The 22,929-nt window shown below is 36.4% G+C and overlaps 1 protein-coding gene across 3 annotated transcripts in view; it reads left to right on the top strand.

Moving 5' to 3' along the window:
• blnk (B cell linker) overlaps positions 1–22,929 on the top strand; it is a 35,677-nt gene that overhangs the window by 6,265 nt on the left and 6,483 nt on the right. For 2 of the 3 annotated variants that reach the window (XM_058385784.1, XM_058385782.1), the window contains exons 3-14: positions 3,331–3,377; positions 12,428–12,493; positions 12,922–12,978; positions 16,856–16,902; positions 17,012–17,052; positions 17,125–17,236; positions 17,420–17,517; positions 17,638–17,698; positions 17,884–17,922; positions 18,630–18,652; positions 18,746–18,768; positions 19,044–19,100. In XM_058385784.1, the coding sequence (XP_058241767.1) occupies positions 3,331–3,377; positions 12,428–12,493; positions 12,922–12,978; positions 16,856–16,902; positions 17,012–17,052; positions 17,125–17,236; positions 17,420–17,517; positions 17,638–17,698; positions 17,884–17,922; positions 18,630–18,652; positions 18,746–18,768; positions 19,044–19,100 (671 nt within the window). Of the gene's footprint in view, positions 1–3,330; positions 3,378–10,610; positions 10,698–12,427; positions 12,494–12,921; positions 12,979–16,855; positions 16,903–17,011; positions 17,053–17,124; positions 17,237–17,419; positions 17,518–17,637; positions 17,699–17,883; positions 17,923–18,629; positions 18,653–18,745; positions 18,769–19,043; positions 19,101–22,929 lie in introns of those variants that run through there. The other variant, XM_058385785.1, reaches the window with a different exon arrangement.

The following is a 22,929-nucleotide window of genomic DNA, read 5'->3' as shown; positions in this document are numbered from 1 at the left end:
GACTACAGAGTCACACTGAAGGACAGTGAGATGATAAACTTCATTACTAATACTTGTTGTTTGTGTTGCATACATATTGATCATTGATAAAAGTGTGTAAATATCACAAAATGGTTTACTTGATACTCAAAAAAACACTGCTCTGTTCTGTGTTGTGCTCTATGTAGAGTACAAGAAGCCATATAAGCATGTTTCTCAGTAAGAAGATGAAGTGGTGTGAAAGTTCCCTGAGAAATAATACCAGTTTATAACTATGTTCATTGCACTGTCTGAAGGCTTGTGGCATATGTAGCTGCATACTTAAAACCACAGGACGCAACTTTTTTTAGGATTTTCTCTGGCATACATATTATTTCAACATCAGCTATTATTATGTGCAAATTAATGCAATGGTATCAAATCAAATTATAATGAGAAAGGTGTGTGTAATGTGTTTTGTTTGATTTCTTGTGTTGTAATGTGTAAGGAAGTGCAAGACAATGAATAAAGGCTCACTAGGCTTCCAGACTATTATTAGAAGAAGCAGACCTTATTTGCACCATATATGGTACAACACAGTGAAATTCTTTCTTCACATGTCCCAGCTTCTTAGGAAGCTGAAGTCAGAATGCAGGGTCAGAGCACAGGTTCAGCTATGATACAGCACCCCTGTACCAGAGAGGGTTAAGGGTCTTACTCAAGGACCCAAAATTGGCAGTTGGTAATGCTGGGCCTTAAACCGCCAACCTTCTGATCAGTAACCCATAGCCTTAACCATTAAGTCACCAGTGCTCAAAAATTTGAGGACTCCTGACCACTACATCTATATGTGTTTCCTTACCAAATTGTTACCACAAATCTGAAAACGCACAGTTGTATAGGGTGTCTTTGTACAGTATGCTATAGCATTACAATTTCCCTTCAGGTCATTATTTTTATTCCATTTGCTACCAATTTGGTCATTTGCCAATTCCCGATCAGTAGCTAGCTTTCTCAAATCATGCCAAATCTTACCAACTAGTGATGGTGAGGGTTAGTGCATGCATATGACCTGTTAAATATGCTGTGTCACTGTGCTACAATGGGCTACAATTCAGAGGAAAGCATCGTCAATATTCATGAATTCAGTAAATGCCCAAGATCAAATAGGAGACATAACTGCCATCGCTCTCACCTAAAGAACAGGAACAATAATCTCTCAGACTCCTGTCCATGGATGTCTGTTTTAGGTTCAGGATTTTCTTCTATTATTTGGATTTTGAATTCTTGAATGTTTTTATGTGGTGACACTCAACAGCCCACAAGACCTAAAATTGTGGCTTGTATCCATTCAGTTGTATATTTTTTGGAATCATTTTGCTCACCAGATCAATAACACCGTTTTAATTTCTAACAAAATTATCCCACACCGCGGCTTTAAACTGATTAAATCAATGATTACTTAGGGTCCTAATCTAAAAAGCTAATCCTTACTACGTCACTGGTCACCTCAGTGGGAACTAATTCCAGAAACAGACACAATCATACACACATGGTCTGTCACACATTTCTGCTTTCTTTTTTAGTTTCTGCTTATGTATTCTTTTTTTTTTTTACCTATAGTATAGTTCTGTCTGCTTGTGTGGGCATGTGTCTCCTTTCATCTGGATAAATGTCATAAAAATGTCTTACTTCGATAGTATTCTAAGATCAATTACAGGAACAAGGGACAGAGTGATGTAATTTGGGGTAACACGCTGAAACATAATGCTGGATATTCCACAATATGGTTCCATTACTTCGAGACTTAGATGCCGGTAAAATGTAATTCCAACTATAAACTGATACACTCATGCAGCTACCAAACATTATTATCATGCATTTGTAGCTTGGTTGGAAGTTACACAGCATCGCTAGGCTCAGAGCTCGACACAATGTCAGTGATAATGTGATTAAATTAAAATAATCTCTATTAGGAAGATGAAGAAATGTACTTTTTTTTTATCACAGAGATGGGCCCATTGTTCTTTGCTTTAAAAATGTATCACATATATTTAGAGAATTTATTAAAAGTTATGGAGTGCTGGCTGTATAATTTTCCTCAATTTTGAGGTTACATGAGGAACTGAGGTAATAAAGTCAAATTTTGAGAAAGTTCTCTGAAACATTGCTCTTTACTAAGAATAAGGAAGACACTTGCGGTTTGTAAAGCGCTACGGAAACAGTTTTAAAACTAGGCTATATCTCCATCTAGTGCTCAGAGTGAAAAATATTCCTGAGTGCCTGGTACATCTGAATGGAAAATAAAAAGCACACAGATTAGCAACAAAATCCGTGTTCTGCATTTGCAGCTATGCTAATGAGGGTAAAAGACTGATCTGGTTAATCACTATATGACGAAAATGATGTGCTTAAAGAAAAAAAACCCAGCGTACCCAACAGACTTTAAACTTTGATTTAATCTTCACCGGTGGAAAATGATTTACCATATCTTCCATCTCAGACTGATTGATCTGACCTTTTTGCTTTAAACATCTGTCTACATGTTAAAGTTTCACTTCAGTTAAAGGTTTCATACGTACTGACATACATAGTTTCATAGGTGCTGATAGCGGTGCCTGTGTGATTTAGCTCTGGTTTCATCTCTAGGTAAAAGGAACGACGTAGCAGACCTTTAGTCTGCTCTCTCACATCATCATCTGTCCTTTCTGCTTAAACAGATCAGGTTCCAGAGTCAGCACCACCATCGCATAGATTTGTAACAGGCTGAGCTGAGTTTCCGCTTTAACTCAGCACAACTGGGTTTATTGCTGAATTGTCCAATATACACTGACTCGACTGTTTCTACACATTAATATGACATTAAATGTGACTGGAAATGGTGAGTGAGAAACTCTTGCTCTTTAGGAGCTAACAAAAACCTCCTAGCAAAAATAAAGCACTAACTTTAGGGGGGCACAGTGGTTAGCTACCTTGCCTTGCACCACCAAGGGATTCCCACTCCATGTGTGTGGAGTATGCATGTTCTCCCAGCTTCCTTTCAACACCAGTTTCCTTTCCAATGACATGTGTTTTAGACTGACTAGCATCCCTAATTGTCCATAGTCATTTTGTCCCCAGCCTTGTACCACTGAATGCCCTGGGATATACTCCAGGCTCCCACTACCATGTGTAGTATACGCAGTTCAGAAAATAGATGGATGGAAGCCCTAACCAACAAAATAGCACCATAATCACTAAACCCATCACAAACATATTTACTGTGTTTCAAATTAAACCTTTCCTCTAAATGCACAGAAAGAAATGGATAGTAATTGAACAAATGCAGGATAATGTGATTAATAAAACTCTTTTGTCTTTTCTCCACCACAGAAACTCTCTGACAGCGATCTGAGCAAGTTCAGCCTCATCCACCGACCGTGAGATATGGTTTCGTTTCCTCATTACTGCTACACATTAACATGTTAACCTTCACAAACTTCCACTGACTTCCTAATAGAACAAATATGTTCAGACACTTTCACTCTGTCTGGTCTAAAAACATCCTTCCACATTTTTAAAACCTGAACCATCATCAGATCCACAGTCAACATCACGGTCAGCCAAGTTATAATAATTAGCAATATTGCTGTTGTTTTTTATTCCACAACATCTTACCCAAAAATATATGTTCAGAGGAATAACTGTAGGCTCTGTTACACCTCAGGTTGGCACATAATATTGACACACCAACATGAAATCAGCTGACAAAGTGGATTCTTTACCTCCATGTTATTCATGTGAGCTGGCAATATAGAGCGCTTTGCCATTTGTACTAGCATTCAGGTCCTCTAGGCTAGAGAGGTGTGTATTTTGAGGGCATAACTAGAGAAGACTAAAGAAATGGACTAAATTTGTTTGTTAGATTTTTAAATCTGGATAGACTCCAGGTTCCCTGCGACAATGTGTAAGATAAGTGGTAGAGAAAATGGTTAGATGCTTAGAAAAGTTACTGTTTGGAACTGGCATTAGAGCACCTGTCATTTCTGTATGATAATTAGGTAGCTAAATAGTTTAATGATTTTGGTTTCTTTGAGCAACTAGGTTCAGCAGAATTGAGGCTGTTGTATTTGCCACCTACTCTATGATCACATTGCTCTAATGGCAGAATAGCACAGTGGTTGCAAATGTCATTATTTCTGTGTGTGAATAAATTGCTTTATTCTGCTCTATTATGATTGTTTTGGATGTTAAACAAAGTGTAGACAGTAATGAATGTACCAGAGCTCCCATATTACTGAAATATTAAAGCTATGGGAGTATGTACGTGTAAAATCTACTTATGCAAATGTAATGCTTGCACATAGGTTTATTTCTGCCACTATTTCTGCTCATGGTGTTTCATGGAGTTTTACCTTGCAACTATCACCTCTCTCTTGCTCATTAGAGATCGACATGTACATTTAGATTTCTGTGAAGCTGCTCTGTAAATAAGTATACAGTATACAGTTAAAGATGCAATACCAATTGGCCTTTTTTTACAAATTAATATAGTAACCACTTTCTAGCATCAATACTATTCTATACTAAAATTACTGTAATTGCTTTATTATCCTTAAACTTAAATAACTTACTGAACTATTTCATGACACATTGGATGTAGGTATTTATAACTCGGGAAGTTATTGTATTTATTAACTCATCACAATCTTGCTGACCTTATAGACATCAGGCAGATTTTAACACACTATAAAAGATCCTCCTCCTCCTAAGTGAAAAGTACTTCCTCAACCTAAACCATGAGACCTATTGTGTAAACTCAGTCACCATGCACTTAAAATAAACAGCCAGTTAGTTTCAGTAACCGATTTTACTCATGTATAGAGCGACTGACCATCATGACCATCGTTGTTTGCATCTTTTTTTCAGGCTGCAATGTTGTACATTTATCACCGTCACTGAGTTATCAGCTTATGTTCATATGTTGTCTGCTAATTACAAAATAAGTGTTGTCTCTACGTAACAAAACAAAACAAAAACAGTTCATGTCTCACTGTTATAATTCATTCTTTAATAGGAAATGTTTGGTTTACAATTTGTGATAAACAATTCATTTCAGGTTTATTTGTATAGCGCTTTTAATAATGGATATTGTCACAAAGCAGCTTTACAGTCAAATGCAAATTCAGGATATAAATTATAAATTTGAAATTTATCCTAATGAGCAAGCCAGAGGTGACGCTGACAAGGAAAAACGTCCTGAGATGATACACATATACACACACATTATTCTTGCAAATTGTTTTGAAAATGATGATTTAATTGTCATAGCAGTTTAGTAGGAGGTAATAATTCTTCAGGTAAATTAAAAAGTGAAGGATTGTGGTGGGTAGCATGGTGACACTGCAGGGTAACGTTGCAGCTCCAGGGGAGTGTAGAGTTTCCTCAATTGTTCTGTTTGTGTGTATGTGTGTGTGTGTGAGTGGGTGGGTAGGTGTGTGGGTGTATGTGTGGGGCCCAAGTAAAGGACTGGTATCATAACCAGGATGCATTCCAAACTCACCCTGAGTGTTTCTAGGACTGTTTTCGGTTCCACTACCACTCTGACCAGCCAGGGTTTTACTAAAAGAAGTAAGTGAGAATGATAGTGCAACTATTGCGAAATGAAAACACTTCCTTTCTTTTAAATCGTGCATTTATTTAATCGCAGTTGTATTATTGTATGTCAGACTGCCTCAGTCCATCACATCTCAGATGCAGATGGTTGAAAATGCCAGACTGTTAACGGGAACAAAGTAAAGGGATCATAGTTCTCCTATTCTTGTGAAATTCACTGACAAAAATCTCATTGAACCTACTTAATTCAAGCGTGTTCCTCAGTTCTGCGAAATTGAATGAAGTAACATTAACACAATTATTCTTTGTACTGCCACTGTGATTTGATCATATTTTTAAAGTCCTGAATAAAACTGACAGTAAACCTTCCCGGATCTAGTGGAGTCCATGCCTCGACAGGTCAGGGCTGTTTTGGCAGCAAATGGGGGACCAACACAATGTTAGGCAGATGGTCATAATGTTATGCCTGATTGGTGTAGGTCTAAGCACAAAATGGCTTTGACTATATCTGTAATCTGCTTCAACCGTATACATCTGGCTGCTAGGATCATGTAGTCAACTTCTTTTATCTATTCCCTATTTGCACTCTAAATCCGTCTACCTTTTCACATCAGGGCTGCTCTAACATTAGCATAAAAAAGATTTTTAGACTTTTGATCAATTTTACGAAGTTTATACTGATGTTATTGTTGAATTCATTGGTTTTCTGATATTGTATTCCTTATTGCAAATCACTTTAAGTCAATTCCGGTTGTGTAAAATGTTTTTGACTTAACTATAAAATTAAGTTGGAAACATGTAGGCTAATTGAACACAACATTACCATACCAACCTGCTAGAGTCATGACACTCAGGAGGAAGAAGAGCAACATGCAGGTTGATCATTTGTTAAAATCTGCATGGATCTCTATGCACCTACTGACTATCAGAAATGTGTCTCGCCAATCGTATATGTAGAAATGTTTTAATAGATAGATAGATAGATAGATAGATAGATAGATAGATAGATAGATAGATAGATAGATAGATAGATAGATAGATTACAGAAAGATAGATAGAAAGATAGAAATTAGTACATTTCTGAGAGGGATGCAAATTGCAAAGGGGAAATGCAGAAAAAGGTCATAGATTAATATAGATAGAATGACACAAACTCCTACACAAAACACAACACAGGTTTCCAGACAACACACAGTTTCTAAATATAAGGTACGTGATGCAAGACTGAGCCGTTAGTTTGCAGGAAAAATGTAAAACTGTTTAGTAATCATTTGTTTGTTGGCAAAGTAAAAAAGTGTTAGTTATTTTGTAAGGTTCCAAAAAAAATACGATACAACATAAAATTTTTCAGCTCTCAGACAGTAACAAGGACTTAATCTATGAAGGAATTCAAAGTAAGAAGTTAAAAAAGGAATGATTTAGAATAAATAAAAGGAGTACTATGTAAAAACATTTACAAGATTGCACCTTGATTATACCTTGATTATTTGGATTCATACTGAGATGTATATATTGCACATTTTATAAAGTAACAAGTAACAAGTATCTTCACTGCCTTGTGTCAGAGAACCTTTTAGCTAATCTACATTACCAGTAGGGAGCATGATGGCTTAGTGGTTAGTACATTGACCATCTGGGGTTGGGGGTTTGATTCCCTGTGTGTGGAGTTTGCATCTTCTCCCTGTGCTTTAGGGGTTTACTCCATAAATCCAAAGATATGTCACATCTCAAATTAATGAGCTGATTGGCACTTTCACCCCTGCCTTGTGTTCAAGAATGAAGAACAACAAAAACAGCTATTTTACAATGACATTACATATAATTGTAATTATAATCCAGCTGTTTTTAATAAGAGGGAAATAGAGCAAGAGTTGTGTGTACAGGTCATCGTTGGTATTGAAACCTAAAGCACCAATGCGAGATCATAAGAGATCATAAGTTACTGATATCCTAACAGCAATGATACTACTGTCAGTTATGTATTATTGCTTTATTGAATTTGGATGGATTTCTGTGGAGCTTGTGCTTCACTTATATGTGTGCGTAAAAACAAGGTGGGACGGACGGATGGATGGATGGAGGGATGGATGGATGGATACACATTTTTACAGGGCGTCCTGACACTTGTGTGGAGGCATGACTAAACTGAGGCATGACTAAACACACTGTATAAAAGCTTTTAGTGTGTACTGAATACATGCATAAAAATCAGTGATGTATTTGTGCTTGGATTTATACTGCAAATTTTACTTCCTGCCAAGAGTGCTAAAAGTCATTTTCATAGTTGTGTACTGTTTGCGTGAGTACGGTTTTGCAATGCTCTGTTGCAAAGATATTATCTATAATAAGCATGCATTCTTTCCCTGAGCTTTATTTTGTCGTAGGTTTTTTTTGGCTTGTTTTTGTTTTGTTTTGTTTTTAAACGCTTCATTTAGCAAAAACAGACCTAACGGATGCTACATTACAGTTATGCTACACTCGAGCTGTATTGGCCTTTCTGACTTCCTCACTGACATGAAACATTTCTAGAAGAGAACTACAAATGAAAGAATCCCTAAAGTTGAATTCTTGAATTGTACTATTATTATTATTATTATTATTATTATTATTATTATTATTATTATTATTATTATATCTAGACCTGGTGCACAATATTGTACCCTTTCTTTAAAATATTCTTCTTTGGGGACTCATCAGACGGTTATCATGATGTCAAGATGTCCATGATACTAATTTGCTGTGGAAATTTTGATAACTCAAACTGTGTTGTTACAGCAAGGTGATCAGTCAACATCAGTCATTCGACGGAAACAGAAAACAGAGTGTCAGTGGCATTGCATCAAGCAATGTGACTTTAAATTCACATGTATGCTTGATGATACGGTACACTCATATAAATGTGACAGTGGTGATTCATTCACTAGTGAGTCACCACTAGCTAGCAACAGGAACTCATCTTTTTGCTACTGTTCCTAGAAGAATCAATTTGATGTCAAGCAATCGTTGGTGCTAAATTGCAATGGAAAATTTAATATCAGACATGGTTTTGCCTTGGTGAAGGTACAAATCAATTCATCACTTAATGTGCATTCAGGTAGTGTGTCATAATTCCAAAGTATGTCATGCAAACTGGCTTAAACTTCATATATATGTTAAATGGCTGGGCACAGACACAGAGACATGGCATCTAAAAATTAGGCTTATAACCACACCTTTTTAATATGTCTTTTAGGGGATTCATTTATGGCATGTAGACACTTTTAACTTACTTTTATCTCATTTATACAACTGAGCAAATGAATTGGTGATCCTGGTATTTGAACTCCCAACCTTCTGACAAAGTAGACCAACATCTTAACCATTTTCCATTCATCAGAGTTATAGCGCTTATTGTAAAAATTATAGTAACAAATTTAAATAGGGAAGTTACCTATGACACGTGGAACAGTGTTGCTACGATAAGGCAATATATTTCACACAGCGCAAACAAAAAATGTGGCCTAATTCCACTGTTTGTTGTGCAACATGACCCATTGTTGACATATTCAGTACTGGTTAAATTGCATATAGGGCTTAATAGTAATAGTACCAATAGCTGACAACTTATTAATAAAACCTTCTTAAGGGTGATTCAGATTCACACTAAGTTTAGTCAAGATGATGTCAAGCTATCAATGAGGCAAAACCGCAAATGCAGTGTTGATCAGCTGATAGTGTTGACAAGGAAAGGAAATAAATTAAATTATTGAAATTATTAAAACTTAAATGAAGTGTGATTTAATTCTACTGTCATGCAAGTTATACAATCCTTTGATTTTGCATCGTTTTCGATTGTAATATCAGTTTCATTACAAATTCTATGAAAAGTAACATCTTAGAAATATTAACATGAATTTCAGAGTTTCTTAGCATTTATTATGTACAAAACATTATGATCCATTTTAAAGCAAAACCATCAGATGGCCGACTAAACACATGCTTCCATAGAAGAGATTAGACATGAGGAACAGCTGAGCTTCTGTATAAAGCGGTTATATCAATATCACAAATTTGTTTTCATTTAAATAGGAACTTAGAAATCTTAGGTCTTAGATCTTGGAAATTAAATAATTCAAAATATTGACCATTTAGTTTATTCTGTTTATTTCAACTTACTTTGTTTATTCATTACTACTGTATGTCCAGTAATGGGATATCCAGTATCGTTTCATGAAACACTGCTGCGCCCTTGGTGCTTGGACCCGCCAATCGCTGCTTGCAGGTGTGGTACATAAATGTTTCCATAGTAACAACAGGGACTCGTGTGGTGATTATTCCACATAATCCAAAATAAACAGATTTCTTTTTAAAAAATAATAAGGAAAAACATAACTGATAATGAAATGTCAATATGACATTGAATGCATTTTCTTTGTTTGTTTGAAGAAGCCACGATGCACGACTTTACAATTTGGTGGACATTGTTTACTGCTATTTATGGGAGGTCTTAGAACTATAGTGTACAGCCATTGTGAACAAACCGGAAATGAAAGCTACAATATAATGTTGAATGTGGAAGCGTTGTATGGACAGAGCCTATTGTCCATTAGCAGCCTCAACAGCGGTGATTCTTTCTCATAGATTGTATTTTGTTAGTATTCGGATGAAGTAGCCTGTTTGTGTTGGAGAGATATCCATGAAACCCTGCAGGACAGAAATTGGACCAGTTTCATTTTAATTCAGTAAAACAGCGTCCTGTGTCTGTCTTATGAGGCAGTTATGCAAGTTCATTGTTGGACTGAAATGGGTTTAAAAATCTTCCTGCCCCACAGGGGAATATATATGAGACTTGTATGTCTATATGTCATATAATCAAGCCCATCATTCTATTTTTATTATTAAAAAAAAGCAACCTGTTTATATTTTCTATCACAATGAATACAATGAAAGAAAAAAAAATGTAGAAAGGAAGGAAAAGAAAATAAAAACAATAATAAATGAAAGGAATGAAAGGAAAGAAAACCCCACTACATTTGTCAGACGTCTAACCCTGGCTTTTTGCCAAGCCCTCATAGCGTTAGTTTAAAGAACGCACACATCCTCATTCTTTCACACAGCATGGAGAAACTGAGCAAGATCACTGTTCCGGCTAGTGAGAAACTCCGGTAAGAAAGCTGTGTTGTTGATGTTGTTGTATTCTAATGCAGTGTTCACTGTTATGTTAATTTAAAATATATATATATATATATATACATTTTTCAATATTAGGTTAGCTGAAGGTTTTAACTAAGTCTGTGAAGGTTATAGCAGCCTAGGTGCAGAAGAAATGTTGTGTTTGTTAATTAGTATCATGGTATTACAGACAAACATAAAACAGCTTTAGTTGAATGAAAAGTATTCATTTAGTGTTTCCTTGAGTGTGTTTCATGTATTAATTTAGTCTTTTGCCCGATTCAGAGCTAAGAGCTACTCATTGGTGTGAACGTACAGCGAGCACTGATAAAGGGATTTGAGATTTCATGTAGCATTTTTGCGAGTTGAAGTTTTTGAAGAATGTTTGGCCGTGTGTTTTGTGGGTTTTATGTGGGTTTTTTCGCTAATGGTGAAATATTGCATTCTGTGACAACAATGGTGTCAAGAAAGAATTCTCTAACAGCGTGTGTCGTAAGAGCCTGTGGTTTAAGCACAATGTTCTGAAATGCAGCTGATGTCTGTTTTGAGAAATCTTTCTACCGATTACTTTATGCTCCAGTTAGTGAGCGTGTGAGTACACGGGATGGGGAGAGAGTCGACTAAGCAAAACTATAATCTCATTAATTATACGTCTCAATCCGCTCACACTCTCATCTCCACTACCACTCCCACATCTACACACTTATAAACACCCAGGGTAACAAACCAGTGTTCATAAATGATAACACTTTCAGACAGCCATGAGTCAGTGTGCTATTTAACACCCATGTAAAGTGAAAAGCGTGTGCCTTGCATTTTAAAATAAGTCCAATCTAAAGCTTTTAAGTAGGTGTCTGCTAAGTTTCTCATGATTCATGAGACCTTTTTTTCCCACATTGTTCCAAGTGTGGTTTATACTGTGGTTTATAACCTTTTGTGTGTCCATCACATTGAAACTACAAAAGATAACTTTTTTATTTTAACCCAATACACATAACCATTAAGGCACTGTGAACATTCATTAACTAAAGCAGAATTATTTATTTAACCAGGACACACCCCAAAACATATATTTTTATATATACTATTCCGTATATCTGTTATGATTTAGTCAGGCTGACTACATCAGGCTGTTTTCTCATTTAAGTAGAATAATATGCCATATCTTATTTAGAGAAAATTCATCCTTTGCGTCATTTCTGCCCCGAATTTAAAAAAATGGCTCTTGGTGAACCAACAATGCCAACATTAATTTATTGAACCAGGTATATATTTTATTTTAACTAAATTGGGGATATTTCTCAATTTGTTTTAAACTGTTTTTGTTTCGTTTTGATTTTATGATTGTACATTTTTACTTGATATTTCGAAGCTATTTTATTTCAGTCTTAATTTGATTTTACCCCTAGGTTGCCATTGTAAGAGTCGGCCAGGGATAACGGAAAATTATTGAAATTAATAAAAATTAGCCTAGAAAAAATAACCAATGCTAACTCCGACTCATTTATGGTTTTCTTTGTGTTTATTAATGAGGACTGTCCCTGTCAAATCTATGAATAAAATAAACGATTTGCCCTGTGCAAGTCGTCCACACATTTCCCTCACATGCTGTAGAGTCTTTACTCTTACACTATAGTGCAGACATGTAGCTGTGATTGTGCATTAGATATGCAAACAGTGTCTCAGGTTGATAGTTTAATCTCAGTGCTCATTTGTGTTCCAGGCAAATCCAAAAATTAGTTCAGGACATCAAAAAGAACGACGACAGCATTTTCAATCGAATAAAACGGTAAGTTCTTAGTTGCAATTCAACAGACATAACCCATATCTTTTAGATTTTTTAACACAATATACACTTATTTCAAATGTCCACGTTGAATATGATGCTGTAATACATAGTGTATCTGAGGAATGGAAATAATGTGGGACCGTTTGTGGGTTGATGAAAGTAATTGGAAAGCAAATTTTGTTTTTACAAAGTGCTGAAGAAATAAATAGATGGAAACATCTGTAGTGAGATGTGTATCGGTTCCTCTACTAGCTTGGTCCCAACAGGAACCATGGTTGAGTGAACAATAACGTACTAGAGCATTCAGCTGTGGTATATTAGAAGGAGGGGAATATTTTTGCTAAAATCTAGAGAATTAGAGAGGAATGAGTAAAACAAAAGTAATGATATGATAATGTGTTTTTTTTTTTTCTGGTCATTTCTTTCAGGTTCCAAACTGAACAGACAGCCAACATTCTTAAAACTGGAAGAAATACAATAGACAGGTATGACAAAGGTCAAGTGCTACACATTCTGCTCTGAACTACTGGTCAGTTGAAAAAATGCAGTGTTAAATACAAGCAGGTCGCCTAATGATATCTAAAATCTAAAGATTCGGGCCTTGACTCTCTCGATGTGATAAAGCCATTGAATTGCTAGTGAAACTGAACTAAGCAGTTCAGTTTTTAATCAGATGTCTGCTTAGATACTCTTTACAGACAAAGGTCTGTAATGGTCATGTTTGGAAAAAAAAAATTTAGCCAACAGAATAGACCTGACTGAATTAATCAGCGAGTATTTTCCCGCTGATGCATGTGCAGACAGTGATCAGTCAAGTGAAGAGAAAATGATGTGAAAATTTAAATGCTGATGAGACTGTGGAAGGTTAGGGGCTTTTTTTTTTTTCAACTTTTTCCCTTCTTACTTTTGGATGTAGACAGGTGTTGAAATGCAAGAACTTGCGGTTGCCTTTATATATATATATCACAGATTATCTCACGTTTGGATGTAGACAGGTGTTGAAATGCAAGAACTTGCGTTGCCTTTATATATATATATCACAGATTATCTCACGTTTGGATGTAGACAGGTGTTGAAATGCACCTATATATATATATATATATATATATATATATATATCACAGATTATCCAAGATCACAGATTATCCAAGATGCTCAGTTTATTATTTTTATAATTATCGTTATTAAAGCAAAGTATTGTCTCATCAAATATTGACATTGTTTAGTTTATTACAGTTTACTGTTCTTTATAGTATTTTCTTTTAATGTAGAAATATTTCATTTCATTACTTTTTTTAAGCTCATTTACTTTAAGAGCATTTCTTTTCAAGACTTTTTTTAAGAGTTTCTTTTCAAGACTTTTTGTAAAGTACTATATACGTAAAATGAAACAGTTCAATTCCAAAAAACCTGTGTATGTAGTAGAAAATGCCCAAACGTCACTATGGGAAGGGTTTTCCCAGACTGCCACATGCTTTAATTGTGCACCAGTCACATGATATTGGTTTTGTTGGTCTGCTAGGAGAAGTGCTAAACTATGATCATCAGTCAGTCTGCACAACTTCTTCTTTCTTTCATGAGAAAGGTTGAAGTGTTCAGGAAAACAAATACAACAATCACTTATATGTAATTCAAACAATGATTGTTGACTATTAGAAGCATTTTATATTTCAGAAAAAAATATCATATCTGCTGTTGTAAGGGTATTACATCAAACTTGTTTGACTGTGATTTCCATGTGTTTGCTTCTACATGGCCACGCTTCTGTTTCTGCTGTGTTTTAGAACGGGAAATGGCAGACCATAAAAGGAACTCATACTTATTTAAATTACACTTAAAATGTATTGTTCTGCATATCCGCTGTGATTATACAAACTTAACATGATTTACATACATCTAACTTATAGGCACCTTCCAGAACATACCACTATGTTCGGAGGAATAGATGTGGCATGCAGTTTTTTTCTTGGTCCAAAGAAACCAGACATATACTGTGCTCATCAGTACAAGGAGATCCTGACTCGATATTCTGATGTATTTTTATACATTTTTTAACAATGGAAAACATATCTTAAACACACTAAATGTGTTTACATGTTATGTATGTAACTGGGTTAGTGTCATTCTGATCCCGCTTTTAACCATGGGCAGAGGAACATTTCACTATCGTATTTAGAAGCTATTTAGGAGTTTAGGAAACTCTGATATGAAGCAGGGTTAGTGCTGCTTTTGCAGGTTTAACTCCACAATACAGTGCCAAAACGAGTTCATTGTGAAATGATGCAGTGGTACAGCTAGATGCTTAGCGGCAAGACAAGATGTTTTGTGCTGAATTTATCTAATCATGCAAATATACTGGGTAGATGATAATATAAACCCAGGGTTTAGGAATGAACTGTCTGAAACGTCAGATTATGAAGACCCAGGGTTAACTGTTAACCGCTAGTAAAGTATGAGCAGTGTGAAACTGCTTTTCTTTGACAAGAGAACCCAGGATTCTGTTTACACGAGGTTTACAACGACCCAGGGTTCACTATTTCAAGTGTGAAAAGCCCTCACGTGTTTGACACAGAAATACAGATATAAATATTTGCCTCACTATTGTTTCTTTAAACATTGCTGGTTGAGGTGTGCACCTGGACTGTTACTTTTTCATGCGGGTGCAAGCAAGTGGTCAGATGTGAAACTTGAACAACAAACACATACCACATTTATTAATATGAGCATGTGGTGCTGTGCAACACATTACTGCATACTTATCTGCCTGGTCAGGGTTTTAGTGGTTTAAATTTAGGCTATTAGTTGCTTTGTTTAGGGAAACTGAAAGAACTAAATTCACTATGAATATCACAGGCAGGTACAAGCAAGCAGTAAAAAAACATCTCTAGTTAAGCCCAAATATCAACTCAATTGATGTAGTTGAGGTTGAGAAATGTATACTTATCAGATCCTGCTGGCCATAGCAATTATTCCGCTGGGGTTTTGTCCAGTGTTTCAACAAATGCACTGTGGTAGAGTTTATATTTAATATTTTAAAAATGTGCTTTTGGTTTAGGTCACACCAGCTCCAGCTCCAGGTTAAAATTTGCATACAGAATTAGTTCTAGTTAATTGGTTCTAGTTGGTGTGATAGTTGGAGCTCTGGAACCCGATCTGTTTCAGCAAAGCTTACAGATAAGGAGATGATGAAGCTGAACAGAGTAAAGGATTGAAAAGTATTGAAATTCACTTTTTTTTAAGGGAGAGATGAACTAAGGGCTGGATCCCCCTTGCACCACCATTATCAGGAAGCCAAGCAACATTTTGTGTAATGTAGGAAATCTACATTAAATTGCAAGTAACAGAAGGAGCTTTGTTGGACAGGGAGGTGGATTAATGGGGAGAAACTATTTTTATATGTGATTTGGAGTTTGGAGCTTAAACACATAAACACACAGGAACCATGTATAAAGAGAACAAAGCCATGAGCTCTGAGGAAAGAAAATGAATTAAGGTCAGACTGGACATCTTTTAACTTTTTGCCCTATAGCTAAATGTGTTTTTGTTTGGAAAAAGGCTTAAAGATGGCTTCTACATGCAATTCTCTTAAACATAATAGCACAAGCAGCCATCTCATGGAGGAGATTAGGATAAATGAGGCTTTATTGGTCCGTACAACAGCAATTTGGCTTTTGGCTGTCTAACAGATTGGAATCACACACAGCTTTCCTGAGAAGAAAAGGGCCATCTACCCAAGAGCACAATGGCAAACTGGTCATATACAGAATAATTTTCAGGCAATAGCAAGTCCTTAGATTATAACTCGGTCACCGGTCATGAGCAACATAATTTAAGCATCTTTCTTTTACAAACAGGTTCTATAACATCTAATAATCATGCTGTATAAGGTCATATAATCACCAAGAAATTCCAAGCAGTGTTTCTTAACGATGTTAAATATTTCAGTGTGAACAAAACTCGACACATGCCCAACAAATTAAACAATGACCTCATGGACATCTGGAATAAAAAACCCAAAGGCCACAAAATCTCACTATTGTACCAAGATGAGAAATTCTGAAGCAAAGTTCATTTAAATCTCTGTCTATTCCCAAACACCAAAAGCTATTTTTTCTTGCCAAATATATTTTCTTGGCCAATATTCCACTACACATAGTTCAGGAATTAGCAGCATTCACACAGGAAATCCTGAAAAAAGCTGTTCCGGTGATAAAAGTAGTCCTATTCCTTTTGAAGTATTTATTACATACTAAATGTGTTAAAGTTAATAGTAATCTGTTCCTTTTTCAAAAACGAAATTGAGTTTATGGATAAAAAGACATGAAGTATTAATGCCCTCTTTTTGGTTGTTTTCTGTTTTAGACTAAAAAACAAAGCACCTCCGAAGGTACCTGCAAGAGACTACCCTGGTATTCTTCACCTTTTTATTAAAGTTGATGGATTTTGATAATGCATGCCTACAGAATGCAAGTAAAATATACTAATCAATCAATTCACTGCTCTCCTCTCTTTATTCAGGTGATAATCAGGATTCTGGGCAGTCATCCGATTCAGAATTTGTGAGTATCCCATCATTTTTATCCTCCGCGCCTCTGATATACAGATGAATCTGAACTAATTCCATATTGCAGGACAATGACCTGTATGAAGAACCACAGGCTGATTATAACTATGAGCCTCCGCCTTGTGAGAGAGTCTTCACTCCACCCCGACAGATCAACTACACTGGAGGAGACTACCTGGGTAGGGTTCTTCTTGTTATCCTTATGATACAAATAATCCCACAATCATCAAGTCATTGAATCGCTACATCAGGCGGTACATCATTTCATGGCATATCACAAACTGCCCCAGCATGTGCATGTAGTCAGTGAACTCTAATCAAAACTAGAACTTCTGGTTTCTTCTGTCGCTTCTCTTTAACAGACACACGTCCTGGTCGACAAACCGGTAAACCGATGACGCCCTTCCTACCAACCAAACCTCCAATTCCAGAGAAGCCTAAGCAACAAGCAAAGTATGATGTAAGTAAAGATATCGCTGTTTGCGTCACAGTTCGCTTTCAAACTACACTTAATCTCGGACATGGTTATGCTCTTTCTTTTCCTGAAACTGTACCTAATTCCTTATTTACTTCTTTGCAGGAGGATTACATTGATCCAGAGGATGACACAGACGATAACTATATTGACCCTTCTGAAAAAGGTCTTAATATTAGAAGCAACGTAAACTTTTTGTACAGTAATATACTGTTGGTGCAATTCACTCTTGTGGAATCACTGATTTCATAGCCAGTTTATATGTAATGGTTCAGCAATAAGCCTAGCATTATATTATCTTGAGTTTCTCACCTTTAATCAACAATACGGGGAATTTTTTTCTTCCTATAGATCACCAAGGAATGCAGTCAGGACGCTCATACAGTCCAGGTATGTTACTATTTGTAATCTAGTCATCACTTGTGCAGTAGATTCATGAGCATTAAACATCCTGAAATGTTCTTTAAATGCCTCAGAATTCAGTAGAACAAAAACACTTTGGTGAAAGAAAATGGCCAAAAGCACAAAGCAACTTTGTGGAGTAAATTAGTAAGTGTTTTTAAGGGCTATAGACTGCAGACCTCAGACATTCAAGCACAACAATGCACTAAAATAGATAAGTAAGAGTTACATTTTTCTCCTCATATTAGGCACAGTGAAATGGAGGCATTATATATAAACATATATACCATATATGGTAGTTAGGGTCAGAGCGCAAGGGCAGTTATGATACAGTGCCCCTAGAACAGAGAAAGTTATAGGCCTTGTTCAATTGCCCAGCAGTGGCAGCTTTGCAGTGCCAGGGCTTGAACCCTGACCTTTCGATCCACAATCCAGACCACTTGAGCAACCAGTGCCAAAATAGCCATCAGTGTTTCCACGTGGTTACTGAACATTAAAACAATAAAGTATGTGCCATATCAGTAAATGTTCTACGGCAAGAAAAAATTTCTTAGTAGAAAAGTAGAAAAGTTATCAACACTCTGATCAAATAACTGCAATCAGAAAATTATGTGATATTTTTGAGAGAGAGTTAGGTTGCAGAAAGGAAGGTTATGTTTTGTATCATGCTAATGATCTTCCCGTCTTGTCTACAGACGTCTATGAGGTTCCTGACCATGTGAGTTTTAAATATTGTGTCTTATCAGCTTACTTTACATTTATTCACTTAAATTGAATTATATTGAAAACCTTGACTTTTCTCTGTTTATAGGACAGTTCTCCATCCGTCAGCAGGTGAGTCTATGGTAGCTTTTGAGCCTCACACTCTTGTGCTAAAAGAGAAAGGAAACTGGGTAGATATTTCCATTGCAAGCTCTCCGTTTCTGACTTTCATTTCTGCGTGTTATTTTCGGCGCGCTTCTCATGCCCGATTCTGATGAAATTCTTTTGCTCCATCTTGGTAGCCCCTGTTAAATATAGCACCTTTTTTTTTTTTTTTTTATAAAGACGTCCATCAATATTTTTTGTGTACTATTTTTCCATGATACGGTTCCTCTTTTTGTTCACAGGTGCACCCAAAAGCTACAACCCCCTGCCCTACAGCTCCCCCCTAAACCAAGTCCCAGGTATTACACTCTTAATAGCAGGAAACATGATTAAACTGATTTGTGTGTCCACACAATGTGAGATTATATATAATCTTCTCTGAATTAGTTTTGACCGTATAAGGAAGTATTATATTTCAGCAAATACATAAACCATGGAAACTAAAACCATGGATCGTGTTGTGGTCCTGAAAAACTGATTACTAGGAGATGTGGTGAAGGTTTTCAGATATGGTGAACTGTGTGTGTCAAATCTGTGATTACTTTACTGAAGGAAGTGAAACACCCTGGAAAAGGGTCTTAATTAAGAGAACAATCATGCCTGACGTGGCCTCCTGTACTCCTCTTTCAAACCAGTTTTAAAACTATTATTGCACTCAACAATGGTTTTTTTGTGCTCTAAGTGTAAGTAGACAATGACCTAAATATTTTACTCTCCAGTGCTGGGATACAAGGTGGCTGACTCACACTGAGCCACTATGAAGCCAGAATTTTGCTAAACGTATTACAGCTGGCCATGTTTTAACCAGCCACCAAGTTGCTGTATGCACAGTAAAGGAAAACTGATACTAGAGCTTGAGCAGTAGGTTCTGTTGAAACCAGATTCATTCATTCGTTCATTTATTCATTTTTAGTATGCTTTATCCTGGTCAAGGTCACATAGCTTTCATATCTTTGAAAAGAGTGTGAGGTGAGAATACACCTGAAATAGGATAGCGGTCCATTACAAGGCACCTTGTACAGACAAATTCGCACACTCATTCACATCAAGGGAAACGTTAGTGTAGCCAATCAACCTACCATTTTCTGGGTGAAAACTGAAAGGTGTCCACAGAAAACTCTGCAGTCAGATCTGTTGGAGAAATAGAAGTGAGGTCAAGGTGGCCATGTAGAGTCTGATCTTACTTGTTGTACACGTGACCCTTCTTTGTGCCAGAAGCATGCAGGTGAATGTACAGGAATCTACACCAATCAGGCATAACTTTATGACCACTGACAGATCATGAGTTGAGTTGCGTATTCATGGGTATGTGCCATGGTCTGGGAAACCCCTTCACATGATCACATTTGACTATATACACTGCTTAGCCATAACAGTATGAGCAGTGACAGGTGAAGTGAATAACACTCATCATGGCACCTGTTAGTGGGTGGGATATATTAGTGGAGCAAGTGAACATTTTGTCCTCAAAGTTGATGTGTTAGAAGCAGGAAAAATGGGCAAGCGTAAGGATTTGAGTGAGTTTGACAAGGGCTAAATTGTGATGGCTAGACGACTGGATCAGAGCATCTCCAAAACTGCAGCTCTTGTGGAGTGTTCCCAGTCTGCAGTGGTCAGTATCTATTAAAAGTGGTCCAAGGAAGGAACAGTGGTGAACCGGCAACAGGGTCATGGGCGGCCAAGGCTCATTGATGCACGTGGGGAGCAAAGGCTGAATTGTGTGATCTGATCCAACAGACGAGCTACTGTTGCTCAAATTGCTGAAGAAGTTAATGCTGGTTCTGATAGAAAGGTGTCAGTATACACAGTGCATGATGGGTCAGGGCTGTTTTTGCAGATATGCCTGATCGGGTGTAAAATACACAGTTCAGCCTAGATATACATAAAACATCTAATGAAATGTATTTAAATCTGTGACCAGGGACAGAAGAGGCACACAGTGTTACAGTAATGTAAAAAAGTTAATTTTTAGTTTACACAAATCATACACAGGCACTGTCCATCACCTCACCTTATTCTGTTGAATTAACCTCATTAAATTCATCCTAATAGCTAACATCCTAGTATATACTATATCCTACTGTATATGCTATTAACTGTAATCATTGTGAATTAGAAGATGGAACATAAAGTGAGATAAGGAACCAGAGGTTCACCTACCTTTTATTTATACCCACAGGTCATTTTTGTAAGTCTTAACCTAAATGCATCACCTATATGAATCCCAATATTAGGTATAAAATGATTGTAAAATTATTCTCGACCTAATCTACCAGTCACATGGTGAATTATTAACAATTTACTATAGTACACTATAGTCATATTTAATAGTGTGTGCATGTGGCCCTGGTAATAATGTATCAGGTAGTGTTGCTGTAGCAACAGTGCCACCAAAAATATCCATCCAGCAGTCGCCATATGGTCACAAACTGAGGTAGAGTGCAAACTGTGCATAAATAATGTTGAGCTAAAGTCTCTGTGATGCACCAGTGATGCAGGTCTATTTAACATCTAGTCAGTTTAAAAGCACTTCTACCAGCACAGACTGTCTGTCTATCTATGTCACTGCTGCTCGAGGAATCCTAAAAGGAAACAAAAACGATATCTGATCAGCTGTGTTTTCTATGCATAGCTGACAAATTGTGCATAACAAAAGCTTAGCTTCAGTCAACAATGTTATATAGTCAAAGGGACCTGTATGGTAGGCTTTTTCACCTATAAACAAACAAACGAACAAATAAATGAATGAATGAATGAATGAATGAATGAATGAGTATATGAATAAAAGACAAAAACTTCACAAAAAGGTCCTTTAGGAACTGGCAAGAAAAAAACTAAACTAAATTGCAATTTTGCCATTCGTTGAACACTCTAACAAAAATGCGGCCTAAACGTTGTACTGCAAAGAGCCACTAGAGGGCGACAGATACATTTAATTAAAATTGTCAAGTCTACTATATACGTAATTGTCCTGGTCTGAAATATTTGTTTAGTAGCTTTATGTTGTTTAATTGTTTGTTGATTTGGTCTTTTTAAGTCTAAAGTTTCTGTTCAAGTTATTTTGGGGTTTGAAATACATCCGAACACAACAGACTTCAGAGACATTCTGCCTACTGATATGGAGACAACAGATATGGAATAAGATTTTGTTGATTGTTTACTCTGTTCATCCTATTTGGTTGTTGATCTGGTGATCCTCTTGGACCTGTTACTGTTTTAACAATAATCCAGTTTGGGTCATTCAGATACTCCTGATCTTAGAACAGAAACAGGAAAGTATGGATCTCTTTGTGTTCTCCAGTGTGCCATCAGGTGATATAAACTTGCTTGCAGTGTTTGTCTTCTCCAAACTGAGCTTTGTGGTAAACAGTAACAAGGTACAACAGGAAGTTCAGACCAACAACAGAAACGGAAGATCTGATTCAACAGAATATTGTTATCCTGTATGTGGCAGGAAAAGCTAAACATTTTGGTCTTGTGTATGTCAAACCCAGCAATGCAGAAAATCCCCCATCCGAAAAAACAACACAAAATAAAGTAGAATAAAAACTGTCCAGAGAAGTAAGAAGAGGAAGAATGCACATATTTGCAGATATTTGTACAATGGGAAAACAAAGGTAAAGGCCTAAGGGTCAGGACTTTAAGCTCTCCACTTGTGCTTGAATAACTATTGAGCTGATCCACAACTGTATACATTCTGGACAAAGAAACAAACTGGCTTGAAAGAGAAGTAAAAGAGGCTATCTATATTAAATCATTATAAATTAAAGTATTATAATCATATTAAATCTTCAGATTTTTTTTTATTTATTCATGAATTTGTCACAGATTTTTGCTGAATGTCAATGGAACAAATTATTTCCTGTTATTACTCACATATAGAGCATCCATGTCTTTTCCCACACCAGCCTCTTTCTTTCACTTAAAAATAATAAAAACAGGCTTGCTCATGTTATGAAGAAATCTCTCTCTGGAAAGACCTCTCTCTGGAAGTCAGGAATGTTATATAAATATCCCCTCATGGAAAACATTATCATATCAATAATTATTCACTGTTTCTCTATTAAATAAATAAACAACAGCTTTATTATCAGGTTCGGATTATTTGGATCGTCCACCGTACGAGCC

Source organism: Hemibagrus wyckioides, linkage group LG03, assembly GCF_019097595.1.
Source record: "Hemibagrus wyckioides isolate EC202008001 linkage group LG03, SWU_Hwy_1.0, whole genome shotgun sequence".
NCBI lineage: Eukaryota > Metazoa > Chordata > Actinopteri > Siluriformes > Bagridae > Hemibagrus > Hemibagrus wyckioides.
The sequence above is the reverse complement of the archived record's forward strand: the minus strand, read 5'-3'. Positions and strand labels throughout refer to the sequence as shown.